The 22,418-nt window shown below is 29.9% G+C and overlaps 2 protein-coding genes across 2 annotated transcripts; both read right to left on the reverse strand.

Moving 5' to 3' along the window:
• Positions 1-3,642: 3,642 nt before the first annotated feature.
• On the reverse strand, positions 3,643-6,885 carry LOC105668045 (short-chain dehydrogenase/reductase family 16C member 6-like). Its single transcript, XM_067361050.1, has 6 exons — positions 6,118-6,885; positions 5,820-5,997; positions 5,496-5,625; positions 5,114-5,234; positions 4,888-5,013; positions 3,643-4,711 (listed from the first exon to the last, which is right to left on the reverse strand). Exons 1-6 carry the CDS (start codon positions 6,144-6,146, stop codon positions 4,642-4,644), a joined length of 654 nt encoding a protein of 217 aa, XP_067217151.1. The 5' UTR covers positions 6,147-6,885; the 3' UTR covers positions 3,643-4,641.
• A 6,469-nt stretch (positions 6,886-13,354) lies between these two features.
• Positions 13,355-20,768, reverse strand: LOC105673325 (retinol dehydrogenase 11-like). The gene is made up of 6 exons (XM_067360987.1): positions 20,484-20,768; positions 19,085-19,166; positions 17,964-18,268; positions 15,978-16,094; positions 15,489-15,711; positions 13,355-15,040 (listed from the first exon to the last, which is right to left on the reverse strand). Exons 1-6 carry the CDS (start codon positions 20,593-20,595, stop codon positions 14,893-14,895), a joined length of 987 nt encoding a protein of 328 aa, XP_067217088.1. The 5' UTR covers positions 20,596-20,768; the 3' UTR covers positions 13,355-14,892.
• Positions 20,769-22,418: the final 1,650 nt, after the last annotated feature.

Consider the following 22,418-nt stretch of genomic DNA (forward strand, 5'->3'; position numbering starts at 1 on the left):
GAAAATACTCGCAATACTTGGGAACCGAAAACTGTGGGAGAACAAGAGAGGAACAAAATCTAATGATCAACTAGCGCTCGGAAAGAAGTGACTGTTTTATTTTATTTGCACCTTGCACCGAAGCTTTAATGGCCTTAAGAACGCATCTGAACGCAAATCGTAATTGCTCTTACAAATGTTTTTTTTTTGTTTTTGTAATACGATATATGTATTGGGGCAACAATAATAATGTAGATAATAGTTTACAACTATCATCGTTGTCTAGCTGCTGCCGCCAATATTTCATTAATCTCGTTGAAAATACTTATAATGACAGATATACGCATAAGCTAATGCAGTACTTGAATTTATTTGCAACGTTTAGCAAATTATAAAGTTTTTAACATGCTGAGCACTTACAACAAAATGTCTTTCTTATACTACAGTCTATTATCAGATATAGCATCATATACAGGGTGTTTCATAATGTCTGTGCCAACGCTCGTGTGCGAATAGAGTGCAGTAAACTAAATAGAAAAATCCTTTACTGTTTTGCAATTTTCGCAATAGTAATTGAGATATTAATTAAAAAGGATTGACGAATAATCGCGCGTTGCGCGTAGCTAGATCGTGGGCTGTACACTTTAAATGTGATAACAACGAGGATCGCATGGCAACGAAAAATAAGACGTAGCGAGAGCAGGAGTGATATGCGTTGTTATTTTTCGTTGCCATGCGATTCTCATTGCTGTCACGCCTAAAGCGTACAGCCTACGATCTAGCCGCGATCAACACGCGATTATTCGTCAATCCCTTTTAATTAATATCTCAATTACTATTGCGAAAATTGCAAAACGGTAAAGGACTTTTCTATTCAGTTTACCGCACTCTGTCCGTACACGAACGTTGGCACGGACATTATAAAACACCCTGTATAATTTATCTGTGGTATTTGGAAAATGAATTATTCTTTATATCTTTTACTGTATATCTTTTGCTTTTTCCGCATTCCGGCAGGCCAAACTCACTCTTGCATCTAAAAAAAACATTATTTGTATAATTGTATTTTTTATTTGATATACATTATTTATATTTCGTTAAAAAATATTAATATTATAATTATATTTATTTATTTAAACAGTTTGTATAATGAGAACATCGGGAAAAATTCAAGATATTATTTTTTTAGGTGTTTCCTAAATATTGAAAATTTTTGAAAAGAAAAAATTTATTACAATATTCCAATATTTGAAGTCATTGTTCTCTATTGAGTTTTGTACAAGTTCTATTGTACACTTTTTTACTAATTTTTATATAAAAAATAGTTTTTATTTAATTATATTAAATTACAATGTACATTGTACATATATTTTATATAATGCAAAAAATTAACTAAAAACTCTAAACTAAAAAATACGTAAATAATTATTATTAAAAACCGATCTTAATCAATCCATTTAGTGTTTACGAACATAAATAAAGATAATCTACAGTGAAATCCGTTGTGTTAAGACTTGATCAAATACATGCTTCGATAAACTTTTAAAATCATTTTTCTCGGAAACAAAATCTCGTATAAAAAAATTTTATTCTGCATTTTCGATTCAGTTAATTATGTAAAATCACTATCTTCCTGCTTGTACCACCAGTTACATGACACCCTGTATATTAATGTAATAATTTTATACTAATATTAATTAATAGAAGAAATAAGTTTCTTAAGTTTCAGTCCTTGAAATCATCTAATTGTAAGACTTATAGTTGTAAATACTGCAATGCTCAGAGAATTGAATGTGGAACACAAATTACTCACATTGCACATTTATTAGCACTAAACAGATGTGTAATACAAAAGTAATAAACAAGGAAAAAGAATTTACAATTAACCTGCAGGCGTGACAGCAACGAGGATCGCATGGCAACGAAAAATAACAACGCATGGTGAGAGCAGGAGTAATACGCGTTGTCATTTTTCGTTGCCGTGCGATCCTTGTTGCTGTCACGCCTAGAGTGCACAGCCCATGATCTAGCCGCGCCCAACGCGTAATTATTCGTCAATCCTTTTTAATTAATATCTCAATTATTATTGCGAAAATTGCAAAACGGTAAAAGACTTTTCTATTCAGTTTACCGCACTCTACCCGCACACAAACGTTGGCACGGACATTATGAAACGCCCTGTATATATTATATGCTCCATATTATCTATATTCATATCAAAATATCTATGTAAAAAATTAACACCATTTTGTATACTGTTTTTATAATAAATGTATATGATATATACCACATTTTTTATTTCTAAAGCATGAAATATAAAGATATTTTTAATTTCTTGTGTCTACCATTTGTAAAAAAATCTTGATAAAAAAAACAACATTAATTTTGCGACTTGCAATAATCTGTTTCAATATATGTTTCTTTTAAATATTTAAAATTAGTTTTATTTTATGTGCTTAGCTTGGTATTTAAAATACATATCAAAATTGGAAATGTATTTCTATTACAGTAGAAAAGAAACATTGTTGTTTTATAACAGAGAAAAATGGCAAAATATAACATTGTCTAAAGTACAGTCCAATAAAAACTGTTAAAATAATATATTTTATAAAATCACTGTGATTCATGAAAAATCGGAACTATTATTTTAAAAATATAGACATATTTTGACTGTGCGTTTTAAACTGCACTACACATTCAAAAATCATAAAATAATTTACTTTCTGCAAAGTTGTGTATAATGTCAGTGGAAAAGTGATTTATTTGTTATAACATATACATGATATTTTATCATTCCACTCTGTTGTAAGATTACAATGTTTCTTTTCTACTATAATAAAAATAAATTTAATATTTTGATGTGTATTTTAGATACCTCTGGTAAAAAAATTTCTCTGAAAATGTCTGAAAATGTCAGCGATTAGTGTGAAAATCATTTCCATGTGTTTGAAAGTTTCTGAATATACTGTAACAAATTTTACAAAAATCTTTGAAAATCGCTAAGTTAATCAGAAAGTCTCTGAAATTACACTGAAAATTTCTCAGAAAAACTCTACAACATGTTCGAAATTACGGACATTTTCAGGAACATTTTCAGATTTTTTTCTAACATATTTTCCGAGAAATTCAAAGAATTTTTTTCACCAGGGTGTTGGCAAAAATCTAACAGAACCTGCCGTCACAATTTAAATGGAATAGCGAGATTTAAATGCTTTATTACAATTTTATATTTCTCGTTTTGCTTATTAAAAATAGTAAGTAAGGTATGCAAAGTATGTAATATATATTTGCTTTAATGGGACAAAAAAAATACTTATGTTTTAATAAATTTATTAGGCTTAATCCTGAAATCACTGCAATATTGGGTCAACTCGCGGCGGATTTTTAATTTCAAAAATCAGTTTAATATTCTGAATCTTCTATAGGAATTGTATCAGATTATTGTATTAAACTGATAAGCTTAATTAAGCCACTGGCCACACTTTATATGCACTGTAGATGAATCTTGAGTACGAGTTTATACAGGGTGTTCGGTAAATGCTGAATTACCTCTCGAGTGCAGATAGAGCGGGTTAAACCGAATAGAAAAATCCTCTACCATTTTGCGATTTTCGCAATAATTAATGAGGAATTAATTTTAAAATATCGGCCAATTCGCGCGAGTCTAAGCGCGCGGCGAGAAGAGACAGCCCATTGTTACGTGATCGCTAGGACGCAAGGATCTAGTAAGGCACTATAAACGTGAGTATTATTCTCGCCCATTTACCGCTGAGCTAACAGAAGTTAGAAGTAAGATAAATTTCTTAGCTCAGCGGTAAATGGGCGAGAGGGCAAAGAGTGGGGGAATGAACCAAAAATGGCGCAGACGTGAGAATACCTACATCTTTAGTGCTCTAAATCTAGCGTTACGCACCGCTCGTATGTTGCCGTTGTCATTTGTAGAGCGCTCCTCCCAACGATTTATCGCGCGCTTAGTAACTAAATAACAGTAAGCTGTATCGCCACGGGTCTCTTCTCGCCGCGCGAATTGGCCGATATTTTTAAATTAAAATTTTAATTAAAAATCGCAAAATGGTAGAGGACTTTTCTACTTGGTTTAACCCGCTCTACTTACACCCGAGACGTGATTCAGCAATTGCCGGACACCTTGTATATTAAGAAACACGCCACATAGCGGCAAACAACATCAAATTGCACTGCGCAGATTTTGCTCGATTTCTGCCGCCAATCTGACATCAAACTGCGTTGCACAGATCCTGCTCTATTTCTGTCGTCAATCTGACATCAAACTTGTGTTGCGCAGGTCCTACTCGGTTTCTGCCATCAATCTGCTGTAATAATTCCGAGTAATCCTGCTCGGTTTCTGCTGTCAAATTATGTCAGTAGGTGTTTTAATATTTCTGCTGACATTCTGCTATCATCATCTAATGTAACAGGTTTTGTATACAATCTGCAGTTCTTTTGTTGACAAAAATTTGTAGTAGACGTTTGGCAATATCTGTTCGAACAGACTTTGCTGACTGGGTATTCAAGTACACATGATTTTAAGTACATACATATGTATTTGTTAGTGATTATGTTATAAAATTAAACAGATATTTAACAAACCACACACATTTGTTATATTTTCAATGTAATTGCAAATTGCATGACATTGCTTTTTTAATTATCTGGTTCGACACTAAGATTAACGAAATCTTTTATGCATTCTTGTGCTTTGTTCGGAAAATTTCTACAACAAAAATAATATTTTTTTTATATATAGAGAATGTGAACATAAAAATTATAATTTTACATTATGTATTAGTTGCAACTGTTTATGTTTTATTATATTTTGCAATATTTTATTTGCAAATATTATGATTATTATTAATATATATTGATTGAATCGCTATTTATGCTATTTACCTAAGGAACGATAATAATGGTATCACACGAAAAGGTATACCTCTTTCTCTGTAATTTTTTCTTTGCGCATCAATTATTAGTGAAGCAGCTTCTTTTGGATATAGTGGACTTACCAAACTGGGAAATCTATATTGACAAAAATATAATTAAATTTAAAAAAATTATAATTTATAATATTGTTCTGGCGTAAAATATTTATTATAACGACATATTCTTAAATACTTACTTTATTATTGGCTTTTTAAACATTCTGTTAAACACTACAGTTGGGAAAGCGGTAGTGAATTTAATCAAAGATTTTCCCTTACTAGATAAACGCAATTCTTCATTAACAGCCTCCATAAGTGCTGAAATATACATATCACAAGTTAGGATATTATCAACATGAGCAGCATTAGCAACATTCTATAGCTTGTACTAAATACTTAAAGATATCCCAACAAACACACGATGCATAACAGCAACAGTGTTGAGTGGGAAATTATAACATTACTGTTATGTTACTGTTGATTAGTGTTTGCTGGGATAATTATACATTATAAATTATTCTAAATATATATTAAATTACTATACGAAAGATTGTAATCTCTTAATATGAGTTGAATTACCTCTGACTGCGAATTTTGTAGGAGAGTAAACTGTCGAATATATTGACGTTGCAATTCCTAATCCTGATGACAACGCAACGACATGACCATGGTTGCTTTCAATCATGCTTGGTAAGAATGCACGCAACATCTGAAAATAATTTCCCCTTGAATAATAGCAATACCTTATTAAGCTTCTGTAGAGCTTTCAACTTGTACTTCAATTACGAGTTAATTTAGCTATTTATAATTATTTCCAAACATATAATAGTATAAAGCACATTAACAATTATTTCATACATTTTACAGCTTCTAAATAGATGTGCTGCGAGATATGTTACTTACCCAATAATGCGCAATAACATTCACATTTATGGTTCGCGTAATTTCATCGTCGCTATAATTTAGAAGTGTTTTAACAATTCCTAGGCCAGCATTATTAATTAAAATAGTAACGTCGCCCACTTCTGTTCTTACTTTTTCGGCCATCTTGAAGACTTCTTCTCTGTTTGTCACATCGCATCTGTAAAATGTGACCATAATTTAATCAGTATGGAATATTTAGCTTATAATGCACAGACAAATTATCTAAATATTTTTTATATTATCAGATATTCGTAAGAAACAGAGATTATTAGCTAACCGATATGCATGTACAGAGTCTGTTCCCATTTTTTTAATCTCGTTCTTTGTCTGTTGGTTGGTTTCTTCATTGATGTCCCAACATACTACTGTGGCTTTTAACAAGGCGTAACCAATTGCTAATTCTTTTCCTATACCGCGACCCGCACCTGTTACCTATTGCAATATCTATTGATGACAAATTTTTTCTATAGCTATACATATGTTGTAAATTTTGTATATACCAGAACAATTTCACCAGCCACACTTTTTTCCTTTACTGGAGCAAATAATTTATATACACTCTCACAGATGTAATAGAGAACTTTGAAAAGAAGCACGAATATTTCTGCTAAAAGAAACATGCCATTATATAGCTTCATACTTGCCTGGACAAATAATTTTTTTAATAAAAATTATTTTTGATGGCTATAGTACTTTGAACATATTTATAGATAAAAAAACTTGTTTTATTTACATAATTGTAATTCACACTATTCCGTTATGATATATTTATTCTTGTTTCGATCTGCTTTGTTAAGATGTCGGCGACTAGCTGTTTCAGATTAGATATAAATGTAATATAGATTCTTGTTGTGCATCCGTGTTGATAATATTTAATGTTTTACTCATATAATGTTATAATATAATGTTTCACTTAATGAATCATTTTTCTTGTGTATTTTCCTTGTGTAGAAAATTGAATAAAAGAGGAAAAAGATATAGTGATATTGCAGACATTTTGACGGCAGGATGACGGATTAATCATCACGTTTTTTATACAAACGCTTGAAAAGGATTACATATAAATCCTATGTCAAAAAAGTCATGTAAAGTTGATACTTGCATTCAACTTGTAGTATCTTTTCCGCGATTTTGATTGGTTATTTCGATGCGGACTGTGCGTTACTTTGTGTTATCGAGCGGTATTATTGCAAAAGTTGCATATTCTAACGGAAAATTAGTACAGGTATTTTTTTAGTACTTTTATGTTTTATAGAAAATATTCAAAGTGTCTTCTCAGCGTTATAATATGTATTTTTGTAATTAATACTATAAATAGCGCGCATATAGCGTATGCCTAGTAAACATACGAATCAAATGACTGGTCCTGAATATGTTAATATAATTTTACAGATGGATAGTCTTCTATAACTATTTAAAACATTTTTTGAAACGTTGCAATTACAGAATGCAACAATTCTCTTTAATTCTATAATGTCAACATTAAATCGCTAAAACATGTACACTTACAAGGAAAATGACGCAAATGTCCGTCTTCGATTTTTACGGGCTTTGAATATGTAGAGTAACTCAAAATAAGAGACTTATATATAATTTTTTATCTACGTTCTCGCACGTTTAGAGATTGAAACAACCCCTACAAGCTAAAGCGGTATATTTGATTTTGAGAGAATATCATCAAAACTTTAAGAGATATAAAAACATGTTCCCAATAAAAGTTGTATGATATTTTATAAACTTTATAATCGCGTATTTGAATTTTTACAAAATATCATATTTCTTTAGGTCCACTTTTTGTTATACTCTTCAAAAATGTTAAAGGATTACTTGACTATGGTTGAACAAAAGACAATTTTCAAACGGTTGTAACTTTGTTACAAGAAATAACCAAACATCTGTAGATTAATAATCTTGTTTGTTTTTTATTTCAAATCACTGAGTATCCAGATTTTATGGGAGCCGTAAGACGATGAACGCTCGGAAACGTCGCGCTAATATTTTTATAACTATTACAATTTTTATTATTTTGACTTAAAAAAATTACTGTTTATAAATAAAATATGTATTATTATGTGTATGAAGTTTGAGATAAATCGTCCGTATAGTTTTTAAGAAAACAAAATTTATTATGATAGATTTTTTCTAGTCCTTGAAACGTTAATATTTCCTTAGGATAGGAGGAATAATTAGCCGAACTTTGTATCTTATTGTTAAAATAAAAATGTATTTTTTTAGTTGCTTATTATTTATTGCAAAATAAACGCTTGATGTAGATACTAGCAGATACTGCACATGTACTTTATGAATAATAAATTATCGATGCAGCGTAGTAAAATAAGTAAATATATTAGTTCTCGTAATGCGCGCAATCCAAGAAGCTATCTAATAATAGATTTTTTCTAGTCCTTGAAACGTTAATATTTCCTTAAGATAGGAGGAATAATTAGCCGAACTTTGTATCTTAAAATAAAAATGTATTTCCTTAGTTGCTTATTATTTATTGCACAATAAACGCTTGATGTAGATACTAGCAGATACTGCACATGTACTTCATGAATAATAAATTATTGATGCAGCGTAGTAAAATAAGTAAATATATTAGTTCTCGTAATGCGCGCAATCCAAGAGGCTATCTAATAATAGATTTTTTCTAGTCCTTGAAACGTTAATATTTCCTTAAGATAGGAGGAATAATTAGCCGAACTTTGTATCTTAGAATAAAAATGTATTTCCTTAGTTGCTTATTATTTATTGCAAAATAAACGCTTGATGTAGATACTAGCAGATACTGCACATGTACTTCATGAATAATAAATTATCGATGCAGCGTAGTAAAATAAGTAAATATATTAGTTCTCGTAATGCGCGCAATCCAAGGGGCTATCTAATAAGATGTCTAAGGCAACTTATAAATCCTTCAGTTTTTAGCACAAAATGACAGCTTTTCTTAATAAACATTAATATATTTTAGTTTCTAATTAATGGAAGATGAACATTAAAGAACAACAACCAAAAAAATAACACCACATAATGTGTTTTTTTAAATAAAAAAACTTTTGCCTGAAACATTTTCTTGTATCTTAAAAAGAACAAAAAAAGGGATTTAAGTGATTCTTTTTATGTATTACCTTACCCTGTATAAATCATCATATGTCATGAAAAGTATGCAGTAAATAAGAGATTAGATGAAGATAATGAATCCACTATAAAAATTGATTGAAAGATGTTAACGAGTTTTGCTCTGGAAGAATGAATAGCATTTTGAATTTGTTAGTTAAAATTATAATTTTATAACTTATAATAAAATTAATTAAATTAAAGAAATTATCTATTTGGACTTTTTTAATTAACAAATTACATATTAAAAAATAGCTTTTCTAGCCCAGAACTGAGTGTTGGTTGTTCAATAAAGAAAAGTTAACAATTAGTTAATTCATACGTTTTGGCTCATTTTATTTGGCCATCTTCAGTGAACGATAATTAACAAAAAGAAAGTTACATAGAATTAATGAAAATACGTATACGTATACGCCTTTTTAAAAAACAAAAAGATGCATATACATGGAGATATGTAGAGGTAGACGACTGGGCGGACACCCTCGATGCACAAATTCTGTCATGTGTAAAGCAGTCAGATTGTCAGTGGTCTGATCGAAATCAGATTGAAAGGCTGAGTTCCTCGACAGTTAAAGACTTTTATGAGTGTCACCTTAATTGTGTATCTATCGAGTGAGAACTGAGTTAAAAAAAAAAAATAAAATAAAAGGAAGGGGAAAAGATGTGGAATCATTGCGAGACGCTTCACAAGTCAAAGCACATTAGTTCGAGAGTTCAAACATACTCGACCGTTGAAGTGGATAGGTGCGTTAACTATCTAGACCGGTACACAGCGTCATGTGAAAAATTTTTTTATATATCTAAGACAACACAAGTAAGATTAGTTTTTTAAAAAAGAATTCCGACATTTCCAATTTTATATAGACTTAGCGTCAACGGCCGAATTTCGTAAACAAAATGCGATAACCTTGCGGCGTATACGTATTTTCATTAATTCTATGTAACTTTCTTTTGTTAATTATCGTTCACTAAAGATGGCCAAATAAAATGAGCCGAAACATATGAATTAACTAATTGTTAACTTTTCTTTATTGAACAACCAACACCCAGTTTTGGGCTAAAAAAGCTATTTTTTAATATGTAGTTTTATAGTAAAATAATAAAATAGATAGAATCTTGATTATATTAAGACTTTAGTATCTGATCCATGCTCGATTTTGATGAAATTTTACAGGTACGTAGTACTTATTAAATGTAGTCAAAAAGAGCACACACTGCCGATCAGATACTTGGATATTTCCTGATCGGACACAGTGCCAATCGGACACAATAAAAAACGGACACACATTGATTGCCTTTCACTTTATATCTCTGGACTGTTAACTATCCCCACTTTTCTCACTGAAACAATGTAAAAAGTTACGATCCAGCGCTGCCACATTCTGTAAAGCAAGAAAAATTCGAATTGATTTAAAATTAAGATTAAAAAAAGATAACAAATTTTATAATAAAAGAAATAAATAGAAATAAAGGGTGAAGTTCCGAAAATGCCACATCTCCGATTTGCTTCAAACTACGTTTTTTATTGTATTTTCGCGCTGATTACGAATATGACCATGCTGATTGGCGACAAGGTCATTTTCAAAGTAAAAACTCAAAAATTATCGCTTTTTTAAACATTATTTTTTAACATTATTTGTTTTTTTGTCAATGAATTGTTAGTACATTCCCTCTCAAACTTTTCAAGCTGCAAAGATCTAGCTGATAGGTCGCAAGTTTACCTAACTTGTCATTGATTTTTCTTGTGTATTGACCATTGACGCAAAACGTAATTACTTTTACAAATGTTTTTTCTTTCATTTTTGTAATACGATATATGTATTGGAGCAACAATAATAATGTAGATAATAGCTTGCAGCTATTATCGTTGTCTAGCTGTTGCTGCCAATATCTCATTAATTTCGTTGAAAATATTTATAATGACGGACATACGCATAAGTCCTTAGGAAAATTTACTATTTAAAACTTAACAAAAATAATTTAAGAAAACTTTTTAATTTACAATAAAACTTTTTAAAAGTTTTGAAGAGTAAATTTGGACACTTTAAAATAAAATTTACTCTTCAAAAACTTTAAAAAATGTTTTTAATAAATGAAAAAGTGTTCTTAATTTATTTTTTTATAGTTTTACTATATATAGTAAATTTTCCTAATATTAATATTAGTAAATACAAATGTGTTAACAGAAATAATAAACAAGGAAAAAGAATTTGCATTTAAACTGCAAGTTAATTGCAAAATCTTGCAAATTCTTGCAAATTCTTTTTCCTTGTTTACTACTTCTGTGTTACATATATGTTTAATGCTAATAAATGTGCAACGTGAGCAGACGCAGATTTACATATTTGCCGCTTGAGGCTAAAAAATAGCTGCCGCTCCTTATGTAAAAGTCTATGTCCACGATGCTGCAAATTGGTCCGAGAAATGTATAATCAAATTGCAGTTTTTATGGAAAAACGGCAATTTTATTGGCTATATGTTTTTCGATCGAGATTTCAGACTGATTTCTAGTATCATGGACCTAAAGAGCAGTGAAAATTAGAATGTTTACAAGAAATTTATAACGCGATCTGAGCATGAATGACTTCCAAACGTAACTTTTAATCTAATACAGCCTAATGTGTAAAATAAATTCCAAATGCAACATATACGAATCTGATTCTGCCGCCCCTATATATTGCCGCCCTGGACTATAGCCCATTAAGCCCATACCTAAATCCGCGCCTGAACGTGAGTAATTTGCGTTTCACATTCAATTCTCTGAGCATTGCAATATTTACAACTTTATGTCTTAAATGATTTCAAGGGCCAAAACTTAAGAAACTTTGAAGCCTTGAAGTTACTTTACACAAACTTTTACTTACTTTTACGTCAACTTTAAGTTACTAAACTCCACCATTAAGTTACTTCACATAAACTTTTAGATACTTTTCATGTACTTTATGTCTTCAATAACTAAAGAAGCAAAAACTCAAATTTAAAAACTCTGAAATAACAAACAAAAATTAAAATTTTTATAGTTACTTAAAAGAACTTTTCAAATTTTTAAAGTTACTAAACAAAACTTTAAGCCAGTCGAAAGTAAATTTTCTTAAGGGAACTAATGCAATATTTGAATATATTTGCAACGTTCAGCCAATTTCTACGTTTTTAACATGCAATTAAGCACTCACAGAAAACGTTTCTTTTATACTACAGTCTACTGTTATATGTAGCATCATATATAATTTATTTATAGTATTTGAAAAATAAATTATTCTTTATATCTTTTACTGTATCTTTTGCTTTTCTCGCATTCCGGCAGGCCAAAATCACTCTAGCATCTAAAAGAAATATTATTTGTACAATTATATTTTTTATTTGATATGCATTATTCATATTTCATTAAAAAATATTAAAAATAATTATATTGATTTACTTAAACAGTTCGTATAACAAGAACATCGGGAAAAATTCGAGATATTATTTTCTTAAGAGGATGCTGGAGTGCCTGACGAACTCCGACGCGAAAGCGCCATCATTTCGATGGAACTAAAAATGAGAGTGATATTATCGGCATAAGTCATAATCTAATAGCGTTTTCGATTATACAGGATTTGAACGACCCAGGGTTGATCAATCACTATTTTACTATAAATGCAAGTCTTTCATTGGTGGAGAGGTTGCAATGACGTCATTAACCAACCCTGGGTCGTTCAAATCCTGTATAATCGAAAACGCTATAAGTATGAATGTATTGTGTATGCGTATGTGTGGTGCGTGTATATATTCGCATATTATTGTATAGCGCCTCTCTGATATTATCCTGGAACTAATCTTCTGTTATTTTTTCATCTGTTATACGATATTGGACGCACACGTATGTAAAAATAGTCGGACAAGAATATTTTTTACATTAGACTTTTCAGCCCAATTCTAATGGTTCCATAACATTCTATTCTGCAATCCGCAATTTGCGCTGCTCTTATTCGGTGTATTTAAATCGTTAAATTTTTATAAAAAGCTAAAATTAATAGCTCTAAAAGACATGTTATCCTAAGAGTATGTCAATAAAAATTAATGTTATAAATAACTTTATTTTTCCGAATTTTTTCGACCAACGCGAATTCCCTTTTTGTGTGCTCTTTAATCCTGCAAAAGGATTTTTAATTCTATGCAGGCAGAAAAAAGCTGTATTTGTTAGAAAAAAGTCAGGAAAAATACAGCATTCATGTGGTAAAACAGAACTCCAGCATCCTCTTAAGTGTTTCCTAAATATTGAAAATTTTTGGAAAGAAAAAAATTTATTACAAATATTCCAATATTTGAAGTCATTTTTTTCTATAATTGAGTTTTGTACAAGTTTCATTGTATATTTTTTTCAAAGAAATTCAAAGTACGTAAGAAAGATGCAAGGATTAGACTCGTAAAACTGCAAGCTGGAGTCATTTATTTCCTCTTTTTTATTTCCTCGATTCGCAACCTTCCACAAAACAATATAACACCATTTTATATATTTAAATTACTGTCAAAAATTCAAACTGATATCATGCACTAAACACCACGCATCTTTGACACGCATATAGCGTTTTCGATTATACAGGATTTGAACGACCCAGGGTTGGTTAATGACGTCATTGCAACCTCTCCACCAATGAAAGACTTGCATTTATAGTAAAATAGTGATTGATCAACCCTGGGTCGTTCAAATCCTGTATAATCGAAAACGCTAATACTATAGTATGGATTAATTATTCGCGGCCCCGTTGCCACACAGTGTCGCCACATATCTTGGCTACCAACGTGAAGTTGACTCTAGCGGTCCATATTTTCATAGTCAAAGTAAGGCACTAGATATGTAGGTATTCTCATCCGCCATTTTGGTTCCTACTAGATGGAGAATTATAGCGTATATAGTATAGTATAGCGTACATGTGTAACACGTCAATTATTAAAAATGATTCAGGACTTTTTTCGACTCATTTTTTGGCAAGGAATAACGCTATGTACTTAGTGGGCAGTCTTTAATAGCGTTTTCGATTATACAGGATTTGAACGACCCAGGGTTGATCAATTACTATTTTACTATAAATGCAAGTCTTTCATTGGTGGAGAGGTTGCAATGACGTCATTAACCAACCCTGGGTCGTTCAAATCCTGTATAATCGAAAACGCTATAAGTGTCACCCTGTATACGCTATAATTCTCCATCTAATAGGAACCAAAATGGCGGATGAGAATACCTACATATCTAGTGCCTTAGTCAAAGTGACAAATAATGTAGTTCCCAAGAATACTAATATGTAATAAATATAACCTTTTCACATTATAATTTTTTGGTAAACCTGATAATTTTTTGATAAATATATAATTTCTTAAATGATCTTTGAACATCTTAAAAAACACGCAAAAATGTCAAATAACACAAAATACTACTGTGACTGTACTCAAGATATGCTTATCGAATTAACTTCAATTTTTTGCATTTGCGACGACTAAAAATTAATTATTTTAAGTTTACGCTTACAAATTGCATTTTACGAGCAACGACCTATATAAACGTTTTTTTGAAAATACGTTTTTAAACAGTTATTTAATTAGAAATTATTACGCACATATAAATTGTCACTTTTATCTTAGATGTTAGTAGATTATATATTAATGTTTATCTCTTATAGAAATCTCTGTTAGTCTCTTTGCCGACACCACTATGCAAATCTATTGTAGATCCACATCTGGAAATTTGAATAATATTAATTTATGCTATAAAACCGATATCATCTCAAATATGTAATATATTTGAATAATTTTTTATAGCATTATTATAATTTTAATAATTAAAATCGTATCTTTGTAATTTTAATGATATTTGTTTAAACCATCGATAATAGACATTATCATATTATTAATCATGAATTTGGATTGTTTTTCAGTATAAATTTCTACGAAAAACACATCATTCAATTTGACGCGAAACAGTTTTTAAAAATACAGCAAGATTTTCATCGGGTTCCAAATGCAAAAGCTGACAGGTTTTATCCCATAGTTCTTTAGCAATTTGCTCATCTTTTTTCTTCCACTGTGAAATCGCAACGCGGCATTCTCTGCAAAAAAATACAATACAATATAAAAATATTGTGCGAAAAAATATATTAAAATATAAATATTCGCTCAGACGTTAATAATATTATACAACTAAATTTCTGATAAACGACAACGTAAGATCATTTATTTTTTGATAAAAGTATATTATATGAAACATTTTAAAATATTATAGAGTTAAATTTTATTGCATTTATTGATGGACTTTATAGAATGTACAATAAATAAAACAAAGTATTTGCATATTTTTTTATAAATAATTTTACATAAAAAAGAATTATAAAATATATCCATTAAAATGCATCGTTTTTATTTAAACAAATTATCTCGTTAATGTTCTTTATGTCTCATATCAAGACAAAAATATAAGAAAATGTATGGCTATATATCCTTGTATAATATGCAAATACTTTTGTTATCCTGTTGCTTTCTTCTTAAACTTCATCTTACGTGTAATAGAAACCAGTTTCATCTGCTGTCTTCTCGTCCACTGCACAATACAATGTCGTTTGCGCACCTTCCTCAGGATTTTTTACGAATGGTCGCAGCCAGCGAAGCCAGTGAAAAACAACGCTTGCCCCGGGAAATACTGTTTTGTGAAAATGTCGACCTAACTCTGTGTGTATAATGCCGGGGTGCAAGGAATACACATTTATCCCGTTGATATTCGCCTCTGGAAAATAAATTTCTGTTTATAAAATAATTCTTACAACAATCTCTCTATAAAAAAATCTCTTATTTTTTTATAAATTAACAATGTAAAACAAAAATTTCCCTATTATATTGCATAATTTATATAATTATATAAAAAATTGTTCCTGAAAACATATCTAAACTAGTGCAATCCTTACAATTCACACAATTTATAATTTTTAATGTGTCATCTAACAATCTAACATATAATATTTAATTTATTATCTAATAATTATTTTTACCTACCTTTTAATCGACGAGCGAGTTCTCTGGTGAACAATACATTCGCCAATTTACTTTGCGAGTAAGCTTTTAAAGGAGTGTATGTTTTCTCCAAATTTAGGTCTTCATGTATAACACCATCTGCAATAGAATAACAGTCATTAATATCAATTATTATAACTATTATTAGTTATAATAATTGATATAATAATTATTATTATAGTTATAAATTATAACTATTATTAAGTATAAAGTAATTTTTTATTAAAGAATAATTTGGAATCTTATCATTATAGATAAAAATTCCCGGATATAATAAGATATAAAATATAAAATAAAGATATATTTTTACAATAAGAGATAAAATTGTATAATTTTTGTAAAATGACATGATTTTATATATCTATTAGTACTGCAAATTTGCCGAGTTTCTTAGTAAACATGCAGTGTGTGTTGATACCATAGATATATTACATATAGATAGAGCCATTGAGTAAAAAGAAACAGGAGGGAGCATATACTAGCCAGGACTAGGTAAATCCGCGGACGGATGTACGTCATGGCAGCCATCTTGAGCGACCACTTTTTGAAAGTGAGAGGGAATGCTCGAGCATAGCGGCAAGCGGCATACCGTACGCCGTACGCATTAATATGCAGTGTATAGTCTTTTATGCAACAGTGTATGGAAATAAACGATCAAAATGGTATACTGTAGAGCTTGTGGCATAACAGCAGCAGCTCGAAATCATGGAATAACGTTTCATCGGTTAGTATTATCAACAATAATGAGATTTTTATTTTGGAGATTATAATCATATGTATAGTATTGTGAACTTGTAGATTCACAATAATTACTAAATAATTTTCACTCACAAACAGGTTTCCGAAAAATCCGGATTAAAGAAATGCATGGATAAATTTTTGTAAGGACGAAGGATTTAATATAAATTTAGATTTTAGATTTTAACATTGCTCTTATGGAAATACTGCACGAGTGCAATCCCAATGAAAAACGCCATTAAAATTTGGTATTATTGTTGCATATTATAGTTATTTTCTTTTAATTGTACATTATTTCCTAATTAAACATAACAAGTCATTCAATATTGGCGCCCTTGAGCGGCCATCTTGAGCGACTACTTTATATAGTCACTTCCGTCCGCACTTTTACGACCAAACGCTCCCTCCTGTTTTTTTTTACTCAATGGATAGAGCTTTGGACCATTTTTGCTATAATGCAACACCTGCCAAGATAATGACGGTTTTTCCTCCTTCGCGCATGCGCATTCGTATAATTATCTCGGCAGATACAGCACTTTTACATAAAATTAGGTTATATCCTTGGCTGTCATGGATAAACACTTCTGTTTTTTGAAGATAAATGCGTGATTGCACATGCGCGAAGAAGGAAAAGATAATTTTATCTTGGCAGGCGTAAGATTCACAAAGCTCTATCTATATATAATATATCTATGGTTGATACTTTATATTAAAATCTAAATATGCCTTATTAGTAGATATATCGTATCCCCACAAAAAAGTGACACAAATCAAGAATATAAAATTCTTCAGGAAATAAGAAAGTTCTTTATAGAACTAGAAGTTCATTATATAATAGAACATTATTCGAATTGTTATAGCGACACTAGCGGACTCACGTGGGAAATATTTCAATTTAACTTGTTTTTCACATTGAGCTCTATTCACAGAAATCAACAGCTTTTCATTTTTCCTGATTGAAGACCGATGTATTTAGAATATAATTCGTACCTAATACAAAATTCAAAAAATTTTGACTTGTGTCACTTTTCTTGCGGAGATGCGATATTTAAAGTAATAAAATTAATTCTTAGATGCAATCCCAACGAGAAATGACTCATTGAATTGATGTCGAATCGACATCAATACGATGTAATATCGATGATTTCGACGTCAATTAGACATCGATTTGATGTCGATTGATAGGTCACTTCTCGCTGGGATTATGTTTACTGTCAAAAGTTTACATACAAGACTGAACACGCGATGACACATTCACTATCCTACAACCAGGAGCAGATGCCTGTATTTTTGGCAGTAGTAAGAGCGTTAAAAGAAAGTGGCCGATGTAGTTTGTTTGTAACTGTAAATCGAATCCATCTTCGGTTTTTTCCTGCGGACACATCATTATGCCAGCGTTATTTATCAGCAAATGAATGGCCGATTCCCATGTTAATAACTTTTCAGCGCATTCTTTAACGCTCTTTAATTTGCTTAAATCCAGCTGATAGATCACAAGCTCACCTGGCTCACCTTGAAACTGTTCCTTATCTGCTCTGAAAGTATGCGCTTTTTTTTATTACACAATACTTGCCACATTTTTCTACATGCAATAATTGTCTCAAAAGTTTATTGAATCAGAATTAAAAATATAGATTTCACGAATGTTTCTGTTACGAAATAAAGCCGACATAATCCACTTTGCATAAATCCACTAGTTGTAGACGATAGGTAACTTTGACCTATTTATAAACAAATACAATTATGACTTACTCAATTAGATTTAACTATCTACTTGAAATCAATGTAACTCTTTGCAAAGCTATCGAAGTTTTTACTAAAAAATTTTAATAACAACCCTTAAAAAAATTTACTTTAGACTGGCCTAAAGTTTATTAAAGTTTTGTTTAGTAACTTTAAAAATTTTTAAAGTTTTTTTTAAGTAACTATAAAAATTTTTAAATTTTGTTTAAGTTATTTCAGAGTTTCAAAAATATCTTTGAGTTTTTGCCTCTTTAGTTATTGAAAACATAAAGTTCATGAAAAGTATCTAAAATTAACTTAATAGTGGTAACTTTATGTGAAGTAACTTAATGATAGTGTTTAAAAACTTAAAGTTGGCGTAAAAGTAAGTAAAAATTTGTTTAAAGTAACTTCAATACCTCCAAGTTTCTTAAGTTTCGGTCCTTGAAATCATCTAAGACTTAAAGATGTAAATACTGCAATGCTCAGAGAATTGAATGCGGAACACAAATTACTCACATTGCTCATTTATTAATATTAAACAAATGTGTAATACAGAAGTAATAAACAAGGATAAAGAATTTGCAATTAACCTGCAAATTATTCAATCACAAACGAGTTATAAATACCTTGAAGGTGGATTATTTTTTATATCTTCAAGTGCATCATTTGCTCGTTGCACATCTCGGCAGGCCAAAATTACTCTTGCACCTGATTAAAAATATCGTTCACATTTTTAGTTTTATATTTCAATAAATGAATAAAATTACGTACACAATAATTATTTGTAATTTATAAACAGGGTTATGGAACTAATGATACAAGCGGAAAGGTGGTGATTCTACATGAAAAACTGAATCGATAATATAGAATAAAATTTTTTCATACAAAGTTTTGTTTTCGAGAAAAATGACTTTGAAAGTTTATCGAGTACACTTGATCAAGTCTTAACTCAACGGATTTCACTGTAGATTATCTTTATTCATGTTCGTAAAGACTAACCCAGGGAGAAATACAAGTCGAAGAAACGTCTAATAGACATCTAATAGACGTCTATAAATGTCTAATAGACATTTAATAGACGTTTCTTCGACCTGTATTTCTCTCTGGGAAATGGATCGATTATGATATCGGTCTTTACAATAATTAATAATTAACTGCGGCCAAAGTTTTGCCATTACATACATCTAATACACGAATCGTGTCCGTATACTCTCGATTGCTATAGACGATTGCTAGCTTGCATATAGACATATTGACAATATAATAGAAACTAAGAGCTCAATTCGATAAGCGTAAGAGAAGAGTACGAATGATACAAAAAAAAACATACATTGACGGTATTTACACACATCAAGTAGTATCATAATGTTTTTCAAAATATTAAAGAGTAAAGATAGTGAAATTCGTTGAGTTGAGACTTGATTAAGTAAGTACACGCCTACTCGATAAACTTTCAACCTCATTTTTCTTGGAAACAAAACCTCGTATGAAAAAATTTTATTCTATACTTTCGATTCAGTTTTTCATGTAGAATCACCACCTTCCCACTTGTACCACCAGTTACATGACACCCTGTATATTAATGTAATAATTTTATATTAATATTAATTAATATAAGAAATAGATTAGACGTCAAGTGCTAGCTACAATTAGCTAAAAATAAGATAAATTTATTTTTTTTTTAAATAATCTTTTTTTCCATGTTTAAAGTCTTAAAAATATTCTGCTAAAGTTTTACTATTGAAATTTGATAAATTGACAGTCACAAATTATTAAAGATCATCGTGTATACATAGAAAATAGAACACGCAGCAAGATAGACTCATAGCATAAATCACTCACGTTTTTTATTTTTTAAGAAAAGTCGCTTAAAATTCTATTCTTTTTTAGGGAAAAATCAAATAAAAATATCAAATTAAATCTAATTGTAAGAAATCAGTTCTAAGAAATTCAAGAAATAGGTTTAAGAATTTATTTATTCTTGTTGAAAAATTTAGAAATTGTAATATTACGTCGTAAAATTACCTCTTCTGTAAAGATCTCTGGCGGTTTCTTTCCCAATTCCTGTATTCGCTCCCGTTATAATAACAGTTTTGCCTACAAGACGCACTTTACTGGTACACCAACTGTTCCACATTTTCACGACGTCTTCTTCACACGGCTTCACTAAGAAGTATGTGAATAACTAAGGAACTACTTTCCAGTTACTCGTCAGCCTTACCAGTTACATTCGACTGCCAGTTACACTGCCTCGACTGCCACAGTGTATGCGTTCAAGGTCGCGTTGCAGTATTTTATTCACTTTGTGCAATCAAAATCTTTCATGTTGTTAAAAATAAAAGAATAAATTAATTTTATACAAATTGTATGTACGGCAACACTTTGCAATACGTATTATCCGACACATATTCATGTATAAAGATCATGGATCAAGCGATCTAATTGGAAGATGAAAAGCATTGGACTTTCGCCACGTCATTGAAACCGAAGCGAGCAGACGCGAGTTGAGAAAGAGAGAGACATGCGAAGAGGAATAGATTATTCGTTACGAATATTGTAATTTCTTTTTGTTATGCTTATAATTTTTTTTCTTTTACAGTTGCGTAGTGTCGGCTTTGTGCGCAACTCTGTATAATAAATCAATTATTTTATTCCAGTTCAGTTAACGTATTAAATTTATTCACCATGTAAATTGTCATGTCCAACAAAGGCAGTAAGAAAATTTTATATAATTTTTGACGTAATCTATTAGCAAAAATTTATCACAAATATTTCGATTAATCGTAAATGGTTCTTTCTACATTTTTGTAAAAACTTATTGCTTATTTAACAACAAAATAAATTTATGATATTTAAACAAATTAATTTAAGCAATTTACTTTTTCTCAATAGTAAAATAATTTGAGAATTAGTTTGGTCTATTTTTTAATTTTACAGTCTAATTTTACTGTTTAATTTTACTTTTTAATTTAATACGTCAATTAAACTTGAACAAAACAGTTTTTTTATTGCAAAGCAAAAATCCACACAAGGCCGACACTTGCGCAATTACAAAAGAAAAAAATCAAACTGCGGATTAATGATAATAAAAAAAAATCACGCACAATTACAGTTACATAATTTAAATAGATATTAATAGTTTTCTGCAACTTCAGCAAAACTTTATCTCCATAAGATTATCACAATCAATAGATTAAATCTAAAACATCGCATTTACAATTTATTTAAATGATATGTAAATGATAAGATATTGTGGACAAATTGGGTTAAACGAATTCAGTTACAATATCGAGAACATAAATATAAAAAAAAATTTAGAATTTAACACAGCATATATTATGAGTAACAAATATAAAACCAGTAACAGTTATATTGCTGTTCTCGCGTAGAATTTTTATTAAAAACATCTTTTATCAAATATGTAAATGCAGGAGATTTCAAAATTTCCAGCCAAACTCTGAGATAGTATTTTAATGTAAGCGGTAATTTAAGTTAGAGATAATCTGAATTGTTGTTAACAAATGTACATTTACAATTAATATCATTGATAACATAAAGTAGAGTTCGGAATGTCGCTATAAAGAAATTTATTTGCGTTAAATTAAATAATAATTTTTTTATATTAACAGATTAATACAACATATATGTATTTTTATTATTATAGATACTTATAAAAATTTTATTATTATACTTATATACTTAATATGTTTATTATACTTAATTTTTATTATAGATACTTATAAAATTTTATAATCACAATGTTGCCGCATATTTAATGATCCCTAATATATACCCCATCATATTTGTTTTAAAGAATTATTTTAAGATTTCAACAGAAACATTTCAATAATTTTTATTAGCAAATATTTGAAAATTGTTTAATTAATTGCTTTTCAATTTACTTAGAATTGTGATCTCTCTGTTTCAACAATTTCATTATTTAAGTTTGTATCATAATAA

Source organism: Linepithema humile, chromosome 1 (assembly GCF_040581485.1).
Source record: "Linepithema humile isolate Giens D197 chromosome 1, Lhum_UNIL_v1.0, whole genome shotgun sequence".
NCBI classification, from domain to species: domain Eukaryota; kingdom Metazoa; phylum Arthropoda; class Insecta; order Hymenoptera; family Formicidae; genus Linepithema; species Linepithema humile.